This window comes from Penicillium brevicompactum, assembly GCF_028827555.1.
Source record: "Penicillium brevicompactum strain IBT 35665 chromosome Unknown utg000003l_segment0_segment0, whole genome shotgun sequence".
In the NCBI taxonomy this organism is placed as follows: domain Eukaryota; kingdom Fungi; phylum Ascomycota; class Eurotiomycetes; order Eurotiales; family Aspergillaceae; genus Penicillium; species Penicillium brevicompactum.
This window is the reverse complement of record NW_026623206.1, coordinates 5,021,837-5,036,719: the sequence shown is the minus strand read 5'-3', so window position 1 is coordinate 5,036,719 and position 14,883 is coordinate 5,021,837. Positions and strand designations below refer to the sequence as shown.

The 14,883-nt window shown below is 45.9% G+C and overlaps 3 protein-coding genes across 3 annotated transcripts; 2 read left to right on the top strand and 1 right to left on the bottom strand.

The window, feature by feature from the left end:
- Positions 1-431: 431 nt before the first annotated feature.
- N7506_005559 (glycoside hydrolase) lies at positions 432-4,651 on the bottom strand (the record flags this gene model as incomplete). The annotated part of the gene is made up of 9 exons (XM_056954853.1): positions 432-869; positions 931-1,020; positions 1,079-1,338; positions 1,417-1,654; positions 1,718-3,038; positions 3,082-4,175; positions 4,232-4,258; positions 4,322-4,449; positions 4,543-4,651. The coding sequence occupies 9 exons, from the start codon at positions 4,649-4,651 to the stop codon at positions 432-434; spliced, it is 3,705 nt and encodes a 1,234-aa protein (XP_056813742.1).
- Positions 4,652-6,500: 1,849 nt separating this feature from the next.
- Positions 6,501-11,321, top strand: N7506_005558 (uncharacterized protein; the record flags this gene model as incomplete). The annotated part of the gene is made up of 11 exons (XM_056954852.1): positions 6,501-7,238; positions 7,295-7,328; positions 7,382-7,405; positions 7,508-7,659; positions 7,758-8,086; positions 8,146-8,293; positions 8,356-9,068; positions 9,130-9,267; positions 9,318-9,697; positions 9,751-10,338; positions 10,390-11,321. The coding sequence occupies 11 exons, from the start codon at positions 6,501-6,503 to the stop codon at positions 11,319-11,321; spliced, it is 4,176 nt and encodes a 1,391-aa protein (XP_056813741.1).
- A 924-nt stretch (positions 11,322-12,245) lies between these two features.
- On the top strand, positions 12,246-13,175 carry N7506_005557 (uncharacterized protein; the record flags this gene model as incomplete). Its single annotated transcript, XM_056954851.1, has 1 exon — positions 12,246-13,175. One exon carries the CDS (start codon positions 12,246-12,248, stop codon positions 13,173-13,175), a length of 930 nt encoding a protein of 309 aa, XP_056813740.1.
- Between the last annotated feature and the right edge of the window lie 1,708 nt (positions 13,176-14,883).

Below are 14,883 nucleotides of genomic sequence, written 5' to 3'. Positions count from 1 at the left end.
ATAGCGTCACTGATCTCAATTATTTGAAGAAACACCAAATCCAGGCTTCGAGATCAACTCTGTCCCTGTTAGTCCGCATGAAAAACATTGGAGGTTATTGTTGGATACCCACTATATGAAACCGCGTCAATGAAATTGTATTCACACCAAGTTGCCTTTTTATTCTGTGGCCAAGAATCATTACAGCTCAATAACAAAAAAAAGCGATGCCATTCTACAAGCAGCCGGGAACATCAAGTCTCACTGCACATCATTCGATTACAATGTACCGTCTGAAGAGAGCTTAGACTGTTGTGGTTGGATTCGCAATGCGGGTTCGCTAGATCATTTCTATATACTTGTGGGAATTTCTGACAGCCCACTTCTGCTTTAAGTCATAGTTCAAATATTCCATTTCCCAATTCCAAGACTTTCGGTGTTTCTCAGCATTATCAACCATCCGAGGTATCTATCGAGCCGTCGCCACCGCCGTCGGCGTCATCCATCGAGTCATCGGAATCGTCAGAGTCCTCAAGCTTAAAGTTGCTCAAATCGATTTCTGTCGCGTCTTGCTTCAAGATATCCAATATCTCTTGCAATGCCCGGAAGTTCTCATGACCCAGCGGATCGTCCTCCTGACTTTCCGTTGGCTTCCAATCTGTCTCGACCTTCTCAATCGCACCATCGACCCATGTCTTACCATCGCTAACGAAGGAACTCAACTGATGTTCAACCCAAGCATCATAACATTCCACCAAAGCGACGTCTTTACCGTGGGTTTTCTTGTATTGAGTCTGGGCAAGTTCCATTTCCGCTCGCACGTCCACGTTGATTGCCTTGAACTTCTCCCAAATGTCGGGGGTTTTCATGTAATTATAGACAGCAACACTCTGTTCCAATATGTAAGTTAATTATTGTCAGCAAATGAGAATGAAAAGGGCAAAGACTCACATCGCGGATCAACTCGATGGCTTTTGGCAGGTCGTCCCTCACGTAATCAGCCCAGGAATCATCGTTTCTGGGTCTGCCATGGCTCCACAACTGAAAGAAGTATTAGCTTGAGAGTAATAAAAAGCACCAACGTATCTGTTCAACTGACCTGCGCTTTATTGAGGTTGATGGATTTATGCAAGATAACAAAGTTATGGGTTCTCTCTTCGCTTCCGAGTTGCTCCATTACTCGTTGCATAGGAATGGCTTGGTGAGAAGCATCGAGTCCAGGCAGGTCTGTGGGGTTATCGAGGACCTTTTTGTTAAAGAACTCAGCGACAAAGTTGCAGTCAATATTTGCGAAGTTGGCATTCTGGGCCGCCCACTGCCAAAACATCCCGACTGATTCGATTTCAAAAATGTGTTCGGCTGTGCACAAGCTCAGGTTAGCTGCCACCTGACTTGTATTATATTCGGAAAGTAACCGGGGGTTTCTGGTGAACATACTTGCGTAGTTGAGGCGATCTCCTCCAAGATTATAAGTCCCCATTGCCGATGTATGGCAGTGATCATAGTCTTCCAAGTCCCTGGCAGTTTCGACTTGATCCGCGTCGTTGGGCCAGTCACCAACACTGGGATATGGCTGGCTCTGATACTTGATGAGTCTCTTTTTCGTTCCAGTCTCGCACGCGAATGACCTTGTCTTTGCCGGCCCTCGAGCTTCAAGTTCGAAAAGGGCCCGACGCTAAAATCAGCCAGTTAGACACAATTTGGTAAGGAAAGCATGATTGAGACCGAGTAAACATACCTCTGCCAGCCGCTTAGTGAGTGTACCATCGTCCACACTTCCAGAAGATCCATCTGCCGGATAGTAGTCTTTGGGTTGAATGTTGAAATGATCACAAATTGGATGGCTCTTTTTCTTCTTGTCGAACATCGCACTGTAGGCGGCGGGGTTACACAAAATGCGTTGGGCCCATAGTTCAGGGCTAGTTTGCGCTGCCGTCGGATTTGTGTCGGAACCGAACCAAGACAAGATTTGGTCTGTGGTGAGGTTCTCCCAATCATCGTGGTTGGGGATGTACTTATCCCAAAGCTTCTTCAGTCCGGAGACTGTAGTGGAATCTGTTCCAGAAAGAGAGCCACGAAGAATCATGGCCAAAACATGTAATGTGGCCAGGTAATGAGAGGTTTTGCCAATAGGGATTTGGTCTGATCTGGCATAAAGATCAAGACCTGAGCTCTTCTCGCAGACTGGATTATTGACCCAGCCAGAAAGATCAGCATCATAGCCGGCTAGATCAGGGTTCAGAACCTTGTGGCTTGATGTATAGACTCCAGTGCAGCAATAGCTCCTGGCGCCGCCACCTTTACCAAAGCATTCCTCGCCTCCCTCCATGGCGACCTTGATCTCATTGGCTTTGCAATTCGGCATACATCTCTTCCCCTTTGTGCCAATGTTCTCGATGTCAGCTCTCCACGTGCAAGTACCCCAGGTCGCATCATCGTTGGATGTGTCACAGCAATATTTGCGGAGTCCAGCCTTGTAATTCCAATAATGGTTCTTGTCGCGTTTTGTTCTGCCCGGATCGATGTTGCAAATAGCCGCGCCACTGCCGGTTGTTGAATTCGTGAACTCGGTTGGCCATGCTGATCCGGCGAATGAACATTTGCCCTCCTGGCAATAGGGAGATTCAGCCCACTCGCATGCCTCAAACAGCCTGGTGGAATTCAGAAGCTTTTTATTGGAGTCTTCTGTGGTGCAACAGGCGGCTTGGTAGCCACTTCGACAGCCTCGCTTGTTGGATCCCACTTCAGAATAGCCTGATGGACACTCACCATAGCAAGCACCACCTTTGAAGGAATACCAGCCACAGCTTGGGGCTATCTCGCTAGGAGGACAGCAGAGTCGACGGGCATGCGGTGAAGTGCAAGCAGTGTCATCAAGCATGATTTCCCCTTTGCTGTGCCTCCATTCATCGTCACGAGTCATCATCTTCCATCCGGCGGGACAATACTCGCCGCATTTCGTCCAGTTACATTGAGCATGGTTATCTTTCTTGGTGATGTAGGTGTCATCATCAGAGTCAGAAGCGACGGACTTTCGTTTGAAAAGGCCTGAGACTTTGCTGGAAGTGCGATTGGACATTCCCCCCCAGAGCCATCGAGTACTTTCCCTCCTTTGTGTCGTGGCTGATGGCCCAAACCATGACGCCGCCTAAGCAAGAGCCGCAAGCGTACTCGGTCTTAAGTCTGAGTGTCTTTTCGTCGTCATATGAGAGCCACTGATCATCCCAGTTAAGGACTTGAACGTCTGCACCCTTGTAAAAGGTAGGCGTCAGGCTTTTCTCAGCAACAATTTCATCAATCTCGCTATTCAACAAGATTCCGACTTCTCGACTGCATTTTCCTTTGTTGGCACCCGATGCGAACTCGCAGCCTGGTTTGACGCAGTTAGGGTCTGACAATGTGTAGGCTCGTGCATAGAAGGCGAGACCAAGCACGACCTTCGATGAGTCAATATTGTTGCGCCAGAGCAGCTCAAGTGACTTGTCAATTTCGGTGACATTCGTATGGGCGTCTAAGTAGGCACCTGTCCATTCATTGCCCAAGTCCCATTTCCCGTGAAGATCATACGACATCACGTTGAAAAAGCTCACATAGGGTTCAAGCTTAGCAACATCGAAGTGCTGAAGATACCAATAAGATGAAGGTAGTGTGATGGAAATCTCATCTCGGCCGCCTGATTCGGCGAGTGCACTTTTCAAGTTCGCAATGAAATCCGGGAAATTTTTATAGTCTTCGGCACGGCCATTGCGATCATCAGCAGATGGGTATTCCCAGTCAAGGTCCACTCCATCCAAGTTGTGGGTGGACAAAAATGAGTTAAGAGACCGGAAGAACTTGTCTTGGTTTGTCCTTGACCTTGCGATATCAGAGAACGTCGATTGGGTTGGTCCTGGATCATTAAATGTCCAACCACCGAGAGCAATCATGACCTTAAGGTCAGGATCGAGGGTTTTCAACTGCGTGACTCGCATGAGAAGGTCAAGATCCTCAGTCTGGTCGGGCCTGACTTCAAAGGTCTCTGGATCGATGGCAGCAAATGCAAAATTGATATGCGTATAGACGCCCAAGGGGATTTGCTCTGGCCAGAAAGCATTGCATGGTCGACGGCTGGCCCAGGCTTCGTAGTACCCGACCACGCGGTCTAGAGTCGCCTTGTTCTTGTCACAGCTTGGATGCTTGACAGTGCTATTTCCACACTATGTTCGACATTAGCTGAGATGATTCTCGTTGGAGGTAGGCCGGGAAAACTTACAAAGTCTTTGGTCGTGCCACAAAATCCCTGTCAATTGGTATTGTTTAGCATTGTTCCAGAAGCTGTAACTCAATTATTGATGTCACGTACAAAATCAGAGCAACAGACATTGAGAGGGCACTTTGATTTAGTTGCCCACTCAGAACCAAAGCCAGGATCGCATTCGGCTTTCGAGTCACATCCCGAAACACAGACATCTTTACCGCAGAAATCGGGACCTAATCCACAATATCCTGCATTTGAGCTGGATGCGATGAGTACACTAGCCGGGGCCACGACCTAGATTGGAGACTTGGAATTTTTCAACGCACCAGCATCCAGATTCACAGGGATTGTTTGCGTCACATTCAAGTTTGAAGTCACAGGTATCCACGCAGTTTTCTGAGGAGCAATGATCATCTCCTGTTCCACACCAACCATCTTTCGAGCAACAGCCCGTGGCACAAGGATTATCCTTGCTACAATCTTGAGCTGAAGCGAAATTGACGAGCAATAGAAGAGAGAGAAACAAAGCGCCCAGCAGTGTGGCTCTTTTGTTGGAGCCCATTGTAGAAAGTCTGGAGTTTCCTCGTACTTCCAGGCTCGATAATGGACGAACAGTGCAATAAGAACAGATTATCGACGAGAACAAACTGATTCATGAAGCTAGTGCTTGTAAAATCCTCTCGGAAAAGCCCCGAGGCATAGATTAGCCCATCTCGCTTCGCAAATTTTCCCAGTGGAAAAGCTCTAGATGTTAGTTTCTGAGCGATATCCACTAAGTTCCTTACTCCTCCGCATGACTTCCATACCATAGTTCCATAGTTCGGAAATTCGACCATGTTTTAAATCCGCGATATCTGTTGTACAACCAATGACCCATATCCCTAGGATCCGCTTCAGCTATTTTTCATCTTCTACCTTCGGACCTTCCTGCGTATTTAGGTTGAACACGTTGGGAAAGGGTGCTAGCGTGGTACTAGTATGCGACGCTGGGAAAATTTGTGGCGCGGAGCTTTTGGTTGTGAACCCAAGACAGAGCAATGCTATTAAAACAGCAAATTGATTACATGCATGCCTACTCGGGGGCTGCCTGCACATTTCCCATTTCCTACCTAGCTATGCGCATAGGGAATAGGAATACAAGTATTTGAAGCTCTTATTTCTCTTTGTATGTTTCCAAGGTATCTGTGATGGTCCTTCGTCAGTTGTTTTCCTTTCCTGCTATTGTACATTATTATTCTCATTTCTCAACCATGGATAAACGATGTTTTTCGGAGATCCAGAGAATAGAGTTCGCATTTACGACGGCCCCATGAAACTCCAGCGATTTGCCACTCCGCTGGCCTTCGCAAGCCTTAGCGGACCCTAGTTGGCATTGGCGAATCTTAGCGGGACTTGGCAGGGGCTGACCCGATGAGATACAACGTTCGATAGGGCTACGTGACAGCCGATGGTTCCGAGCCCAATTTTTAGCGTGAATGCTAGCGCCACATTGTGATACCAGGCGTTGCTAAGTTTTTCATTATGGGTGAGAACCAACGGTCCTAAGGTTTAATCTGTTTGGACGTTTGGTTTTCAAGTAATAATCAAATAGTCCGAAATCCACTTCACCCTCTCAAAAAAGCAAAGTTCGTCGCATTGGATGCAGGTAACCCTCAGCTGAAATCTCAATTTCACTACTCTGTCCAGAGTAGTGCTAAACACATTCAATTGATCAAGTCCGTCGAATGCAAATCATTGAATGCCCTTTCAAATGAAATTGCCTACCAAAAACAAAAAAAAAGTCGGAAAGCGGATGGCTCATTCCGTTTCTCCATATTAAATGACCCGCCTGAGATCCACCCAGCCGTACTTTAGCACTTGAATTTGAGACCCCTTGTGATGGGGCTAGTTCTTTCACTTCCATTATCTCAGATTTGATTGAGGCTAACTATGCCACTATACCTTATTGTTGTCGGCCCCGATAGGAGGATTGGTTGGAACTCGCTACGAACACGAAGAAACCCCTTGAAATTGAAAAGTTCGCGGCGCTATAATTGATTCTAACCTAATTGAAATAATGCCATCCACATAAATCTACAAGCTCCATAAGCCGAGCTAACCTAACCGAGTTCTTTGGCTATGGCTAGATCGCTTGCTAGAATGGGCTAAATTGGCGTTGACTAGGGAAATGACCACGGCCCAGATCGGAAGGACGGTCAGAAACCGAGAAGTCTCGTCATTTTGTCTAAAGTCAAAGTTCTTCCTCTTGATTACCGTTGCAAGTTTTGTCAAGAGTATTGACACAATGCATCTTGGGAAAGGGCTCTGGCTAGTTGGTCAAATTAGCCTTCTTGTTCAAGCTTCTCATAATCATCATGGCCACCACCACCACCATGCGAGATCCCATGACCTTCACATGCCCGATAGTGCTTCTCATGTGTCTGGATCAGTTCATGCAGTGACTTCAAGTGGTCCATATGCAGCTGGGGAAACCTCTGACGCAGCTGATGCCGTTGCACGGGCTCTCAAAGTCTTGAAACAGAGAAACAAGCTTCGCCTTGAGAATGTCCAGCACAACAACTACAAGTTAGGAGCTTTCTCTGACAAGAGCTCTGATCCCAATTCTCGTCCCCTGGACTACAGCCCGAAGGCTGCAGAAACTTCGACGAATTCCAACAACCAGACCATCCGCAGATCATCCGACACAAAAGAGAATTATGGATACTCAATTCCCCCGGAACTCAGAGAGGCTGCTCGAATCCTTGCCGAGTCAACACCCCCATCTCCATCGACAGGAAACCATAGTGCTGTGGCGGCCTTGATGCGCGAAAAGTATGGTAGCGGGATAAGCGACACCTCCATTCCTCTGCAGAGCTATAGAACCTACGATGGTTTATCTGATATTGTCATGCAAAATAACCAATCAGTACCTTCTGGAAATTCTATTCCTGAGGAAGGACTCGGAAAGCGAGCAAGCTTAAGTTGGTGGATGGCTACAATGGTCCAACGTGGTGCCAATCCGTACGCACCATCTGGTTACAAAGTATGATTGCTGTTTATCTTATAACCCATCAACATACCAAACTAACGTTATCGAAGGTTTGGAGAAATGTCAAAGATTATGGAGCTAAGGGTAAAGAAAACCGCATTCTTTAACTTGTTCTGATTTCTAATTGAAAAGTTTAGGAGACGGCGTTACCGACGACACTGGTTAGTCCAAACCTTGTCCTTTTTTCCCCGGCCTTTTCCTTTCTTGGGTCCCTTTGCTGGAGCCCAGGAAGTTCAGACAGGAGGTTAATTCATTATTTCTAGCGGCTATCAACCTTGCTATCTCAGATGGGGGCCGTTGTGGTGCCAGCTGCGGTTCAAGCACGATATACCCTGCCGTGGTCTACTTCCCGCCTGGTGACTACCTCGTCAGCAGCCCCATCATTCAGTATTTTAACACACAGATCCTCGGTGATGTATGACTCCCCACCTGGGCAGGTGATTCTCGTTCCTAGGTTGGAACTTAAGAAATCCCTCCGTTGATTATCTGCATGTGGACTAACCTCTCTGTCAGCCCATCGACCTACCCACGATTCTCGGTGCATCAAGCTTTGTTGGTCTTGGTGTCATTACCTCTGATGTTTACGTCGGTGATCAAGAAGAATGGTACATTAATACGAACAATTTCCTCCGCAGCGTTCGCAACTTCAAGATTGATATCACCCGGACGGACCAATCAGCCTATGTCTGCGCTATTCATTGGCAAGTCGCTCAGGGAACGTCTCTTGAAAATATCTACTTCTACATGACCCAAGATGCGCAAACCACTCAGCAGGGTATTTATATGGAGAACGGAAGTGGCGGGTTCATGGCTGACTTGACCTTTGTCGGTGGCAACTTTGGGTAAGAATAACTAAAATGCCTTGAGTTCGCCTTTCATACTGATACATGCATTTCAATAGTGCTTACCTTGGCAACCAGCAATTCACAACCAGTCACTTGGTGTTTGTGAATTGCAACACCGCAGTTCAAATCCAGTGGGACTGGGCCTGGACAATGCAGGATGTTGTTGTTGAAAGCTGTACTACCGGTATTTTGATTGTCGGAGGAGTAAGTGTCAAGATGAGCTGACTTTGATGAAAAAGCAAAGCAATTCTAACAAGGTCCTATAGGCAGGTGGTCCTTACAGTACAGGGCAGGGCGTTGGCTCTTTTGTTTTAGTTGACTCTCTGATTGCCAACACCGCTACTGGTATCGTCACCACACTCTACAATGAGAACTCAACTGCTTTGCTTTTGCAAAACGTTGGGTTCTATAACACGCAGACCGCTATTTTGGATAACAACGTGAACAAGGCTTTGATCCCTGGAGGCGACCAGACCATTCTTGATTCATGGGGCTTCGGAATGGTCAATGACCCAGACGGTGCACGTTTTGTTTCTGGCGCGAATTTGCTCGCTATGAACAGGTCCTCTTCGCTCGTTGGTAGCACACTTTACAATACCAAGCCTAATTTCTTCACCCGTCGTCGTCCGAAATATGACGATTTGGGGAATTCTCAGGTGCTGGACGTCAAGGAGCTCGGTGCTAAGGGCGATGGCATTCACGACGATACGAACGTGCTAAACTCCATCCTAGCCAGAGCTGCTAACATGTCGTCTATTGTATACTTACCGCATGGTGTTTATGTTATCAAAGACACGCTCAACGTCCCCAAAAACTCTCGCATCCTGGGTCAAGCATGGTCTCAAATCATGGCCACAGGCGATAAATTTGAAGATGTGAAAAATCCACGTGTCGCCGTGAAAGTTGGAAAAAGGGTGACGAAGGCATTGTCGAGATTCAAGATCTCCTTTTCACCGTATCCGGGCCCACGGCAGGTGCTGTACTAGTGGAGTGGAACATACGCGAGTCGACACAAGGCTCCGCTGGACTATGGGGTAAAGTCTCCTAGATCTATTGGCGAATCTGTTACTTGATATTCCTACTGACGTCTACTTCCTTACGACAGATTCTCATTTCCGAGTTGGGGGGCTAAAGGCTCCAATCTACAAGCCTCAGATTGCCCAAAGAACAGTGGCTCGGTTAATAAAGACTGCATTGCAGCGTCGCTGATGCTTAGATTGACTCACAGCTCCTCGGCATATCTGGAGAATGTCTGGGTCTGGACTGCCGACCATGATCTTGATATTGCGTCTCAAGATCAACTGGATATTTACGCAGCTCGTGGCATTCTTATTGAAAGCCAGGGGCCAACATGGCTTTATGGAACCGCCTCGGAGCACCAAGTCTTTTACCAGTATGAGCTATATCAAGCTGAAAATATTGTCATGGGAATGATACAAACCGAGTCTCCCTACTTCCAGCCATTGCCTGCTGCACCCTTGCCATTTACGCCTGGTCTATTCCCCGGAGACCCTGATTTCACAAACTGCACCTCATCCTCCAAGACTTGTGGTTTCTCATGGAGTATGCGTATCTTGGACTCTTCAACCGTTTATCTCCTTGGCGCAGGTAAGTTGATGGCGAGAACACTTGGCCATTACTTCAGGCTAACGATTCAACAGGATTCTACAGTTGGTTCTCGGACTATTCGCAGAAATGTGTCGATGAAGACCTTTGCCAAGACCGTGGGTTCCAAATCGAGGAGAGCTATGATACATGGATCTACAATTTGGTCACCAAGGCAATTTCCGAGATGGTGAGCCCGACGGGTGAAACCCCAACTTATGCTAAGGACAACAAGAATGGATTTTTATCCTCTTTACTTGCTTGGATCCGAGGCTCGAAGGTGGTGATTGGTGGTCGAGACCTCCCAGGCTTTTATGTCTGGGACGCTAATACTGACGCGGATTTGATGACTGGCCTGCCTGATTCCTGCAAAACCTCACTCACCCAATTAGTCGGATGTGATTCGTACGCGCGGCTGTTTTTGGCTGAGAGTTATCGGGGATCATTGGGCAATGACACTCTCACAGAATCAGTCTGTGATGAAATTTGCGGCGTCTCATTGAAGAGCTGGTTTGATAATGTTGCTTCTGACTGCAAGGGATACAATGTTTCTGATTCCGCTGCCACCAAATATGGTGGACAGATCTGGTCTGGCTGGAACGAAACCTGTCTCAAAGATACCACAACGGGAGAATACTGTAATGGTGAGGGTATCTCGTGCTCATTTTTTAAGTCGCTAGTGCTAATGATGGCAGATTTGATATCCAAATATCCAGCCGTCGACTTCCTAGATGACATGCCGGAATCGGAAATCTGCTCATTCTGCTTTGTCGAGAGACTGGGAATCATGCAGCGGTCATCATACTCCTTCTACGATGAAGGGTTCCAGGATCAGTTGGAAACCGTCAATGCTAAATGTGGACTGTCTGTTCCGACGGCCAAACCCCCATCATTGGATGCACCCCCTGAGTTCCTACCTGACCCCATCTGCATCTCGAATCAAATGCATCAGACAGTCTCCGGTGACACATGTGACTCTATCGCTTTGCGATACAATGTTTCATCTTCATCCCTGGTTATGGCAAACAATCGCCAGCTCATGGTCTGCAACGACTTGGCTGCAGACATGGATATTTGCGTACCAAGCAGCTGTGCATCCACATACATCCTCAAGAGCAACGACACCTGTACATCCATCGAATCATCGGGCCTTCGCCAGCGTGGTGACGTGAGAAAATACAACTCATGGGTCGAATGGGATTGTTCCAACCTTCAAACGTCCACTGACATCTGGGGCCACGTTATCTGCCTTGGCGTTCAAGGAGGAGCATATACTGCTACCGCCCCAGTTCCCGGAGTTACTCTAGCCCCTGGAGAGAGCACAGGCTATTCAGACTCACGCATTGCGCCCCCGTCGAATGCTACTGTCGCCCAAGGTACAACATTGAAATGTGGCAAATGGCACGTTGCTGCAAAGGGAGAATCCTGTGCACAGATTTGTGTCCGGAATTCCCTCACATCAGCTATGTTCGTAGAGGCGAACCCGTCTCTCACGAAATTGGATTGCTCCAATGGTTTGGTCGTTGGGGATGCTTATTGTGTCAGCCCTAACCAGGCATTGTCGAATAGTGCGACTACCCCGGTAAGCAGCTCTCAGCCTACTTCGGCAATTGTGTCCCATACCTAGAGGAGCTGTAAAACTTGGATTTTGGAATATCTACAGAACATAGTGACCAAATGAGATCTGAACGTCGTCGTCCTTTGGAAATCATCGGTGGATGGCTGAGTATTTTTGGTTTTCCCTATGATACCTATAGATAAATACAGTGACACAGCAAAAGTCTTCGCCTACCGAGTACATGGCGTTTTGAAAGGGTATAAGCGAGTGCCAGTGCCAAAGAAATCCACGCTAAAATTCCCATTTTATTGGTGACCCCAAGTCAAGAGAGATCAGGAACGTGTATATAGTTTGGCCGTGACGGGTCACCTGTCGCTGCGGCCTTAGACCGTAGCGTCAGAGCCCATCCGCGCTTCCTTTCAGGGAGGCAAAGCGTACCAAGCGGCCTAATTAAATAAAAGACAAAAGCTGAAGAGAAGAAAGGGGGGAGAGAGAGAGAGAGAAGGTGGGGGTTGGAGCCTAGGGCGTTGGAGCCTCAGGCACCAGGCCTGTGTCAACTACAGAAGGTGCCAGCCAATCATGGATTGTTGCGAACTCTGGTTTTTATTACCCTTAGTATCTGGTATCACGATTATGACGTCGACCAATCAGGGGCGAGTATACCCCTATTCAAAAATATATGAAAACTCTGTCTTTTATTTCTTAGCTCTGCTACAGTTTTGTACTGGCACGTAATCACGTGCTAGTCATGTGCTATGTAATTTACATGAATAGTGCAAACAGGCCAAACAGGGTCCACAGGTCGCGACATCTGGCAATTTATGTAGGTTGTAATCACGTGACAAACAAACAGTAAAACAACCAATGCAAACAACGTGGATCCTCAGGTTTCGGCCTCAACAACCTGCCAACTCTCACTGGAAGAAAACTCCTCACTTTAAAGATTCGCCCTTCCCACTTGATCTCTTTCACCTAGCTTTGCGTGGAGGCAAAATGTCACTCACCATTTCCTTAATTTACTACCTTTTTCTACTCCTTCTTTTTGGATATTTCGTGGTGTATCACTTTCCACAAACGACTTCATCCACATCAGACGCTGCCTCGGGCAACAACCCCGACCCCAACGATCAGGTTGAGGAACTAGATCATGAGAAGTTCTATCATCACCCAGCTTGGTCACAACGCTGGTATCACCCTGAACTCACTGAAGAGGCCTTTTCGAAATATAAGCAAGAGCCATGGTTCAAGAATGCGGCTCGTCGTCCTTCCCATCAGGTCTTAACCCAATTGTTCCCATGCAATCTTCCTTGGGGCTTCATTATCTATCGAACAGTCTATACGCCTGAATCTGAAGAGCTGTGGCCAATTGTGCTAGAAAGAATCGCTGAAAGGCTGAAAAAGGGGGTCATGTCTGAAGCCAGGGGCAATGAATCCCGCGTTGAACAATTGATGGTCAAATCACACAAAGACGTGATCATTTCTGACCCTCATCGTTGGAATACTGCCAGCATTCCACAAATCCGCAGTCATTTCGTCGAATATCTGCGTAAGCTCAACCAAACGGGATGCCCCGATATTCCTCGTCTTGCCTCTTGTCTTTTGATTGATGAGAAATCACTAAAATCAATTGTCGAGGATGAAAAACATGGGTTTCTTGGGGTAATTGATGGGTGGTATAACCCCGAAGAGAAGTACGACTCCGCTTCTTACCGCGGATTTATGAGGGTGCAACTCATTGGCTTATGGAGTCTCTATTTGGATCTAAATCTGAACCCCATGTGTATGCTGTGCCCGGATTACCCCGATGGATGGATTCCAGTTTTCGATGGCGGCTATGGGACGATTCAGGATGAAGATGGGAATGAATATGTGAAACGCCTCGAGGGATCAGCGGAACGAGGACGAGGACGAGGACGTTGGTGAGAAACGAAGTCCTAGCTGTGCGCTCCCTAAGGTCCCATGAGACAATGTATTATATTAGGTCTTTTGCCTTAGCCTGAGCCTTGGATAAATGTCCTGGAATGGGCAGCGTGGTCTGATAAAGTAACTAAGAAACTCGAAAATCTTTAATACTTTTGCTCATTTCGTTCCAAGGTTCCAATCACGGAGATTCAGACACTCGTCATTCTGGCGGTCTTCCTTCAAAAATATTGATACACTTGCTTTGCTAAAACATTAGCGACAGCTTGAATCTTGATAAGCCTGATGTCAAAATGCAGCGCGTATCCCCGGTGATTTGCACGCTATATAATAGATGACTATTTGTTATGCTCTTAGTATATATAATTGATCTATCGCCTACTCTTTAACCGAGCTCAGCTGAGCTTGTTATCGCGTGAGCCTTAATGGCTAATTAGACTTCCACAAAACCCATTTTGGGTCGGAGGTCTCGACCCAAAACCCAACCCAGTAATGGGTCTGGGTTGAAGCCTTATAACCCAGACCCAGCCCAGACCCATTACTGGGGCCCTAGAAAACCTAACAATAACCTAGTTGGACCTAGTTTTAGTATAAAATTGTGTATATATCTACTTAGTGATCCAAATATATTATAGTTTCTTTTTTATGTTCTAATCTATATCAAGAATCTAAATCTTTTAATCTATAGATATCTCCCAATATGATATTTTTTATGTAAAAAAGAATTATAATATAAAGATATACTTCTTTAGCTATATATATATTAATTATTATTTATATTTTAGATGATAAATAATTGAATTTCTAAAAATATATAAATTTATCTATTAATATCTTAAAGATATATATTTGACTATAGCTATCTATAATAATATCTTTTATTAATCATAGTTTATATAGTTTTTATATTTAAATCTATATTTTCTTGATTTTTTTCAAGATTAAATTATTTATTAAGATTTAACTTCTATAATGATATAATAAGATTAATTGTAAGGGTTATACGTTGTCAGGTGTAATGCCTGTCAACCCGGTAAAAGGAAGGATAAGAATAGACGTCGATACGGTTACGAATCAATAGTAAGTAGGAGGGGATTCAATAGTATTGTCTCTATCGAATACAAGACTGATTCTTGATCAGAATCAGAGAGGAGCCTCGTCTCTCTCTCTTTTTAAATACCCAATCCATTGAGGGAGCCATTAGGTCCTGTAAGCTGTAGGGGGTCTGCGTCGACTCGTCATCGATTTGTATGACGTTTGGACCCTTTTCGGTAGTCTTCCCGATCCATGCTCCGAACCCTTGAGGCATGAATTCTCATTGCCTGAGATATCAGGCATCCATTGTCACGGGGAAGTATGGAGGAGAACCCCGTTACATTAATTAATATATATTATTATATTATAGAAAAAGTATATAAGATAATCTAGTTTTAAAGTTCTTTATTTATAACTATTAGAGTTAGTTTAAAGATAAGCTTTTAGATAAAATATTTTAAAAGATTTATATAAAACTAGAGTAGGAATTAAGTTTTTATTAGGTTTTTACTTGAAAATGGAGCTGTGCATATCTCCATTTTCCAGCTAGGTAGCTGTCCCTATGTTGACACGTGCGACGCAATGTCACCGTTCTTTACCAAATGGCCTCGTAATCCTACTTTTTCTCCCAACTATATTTGGCCCTGTGGACATTCGCGGGGAATGATAAGTATCC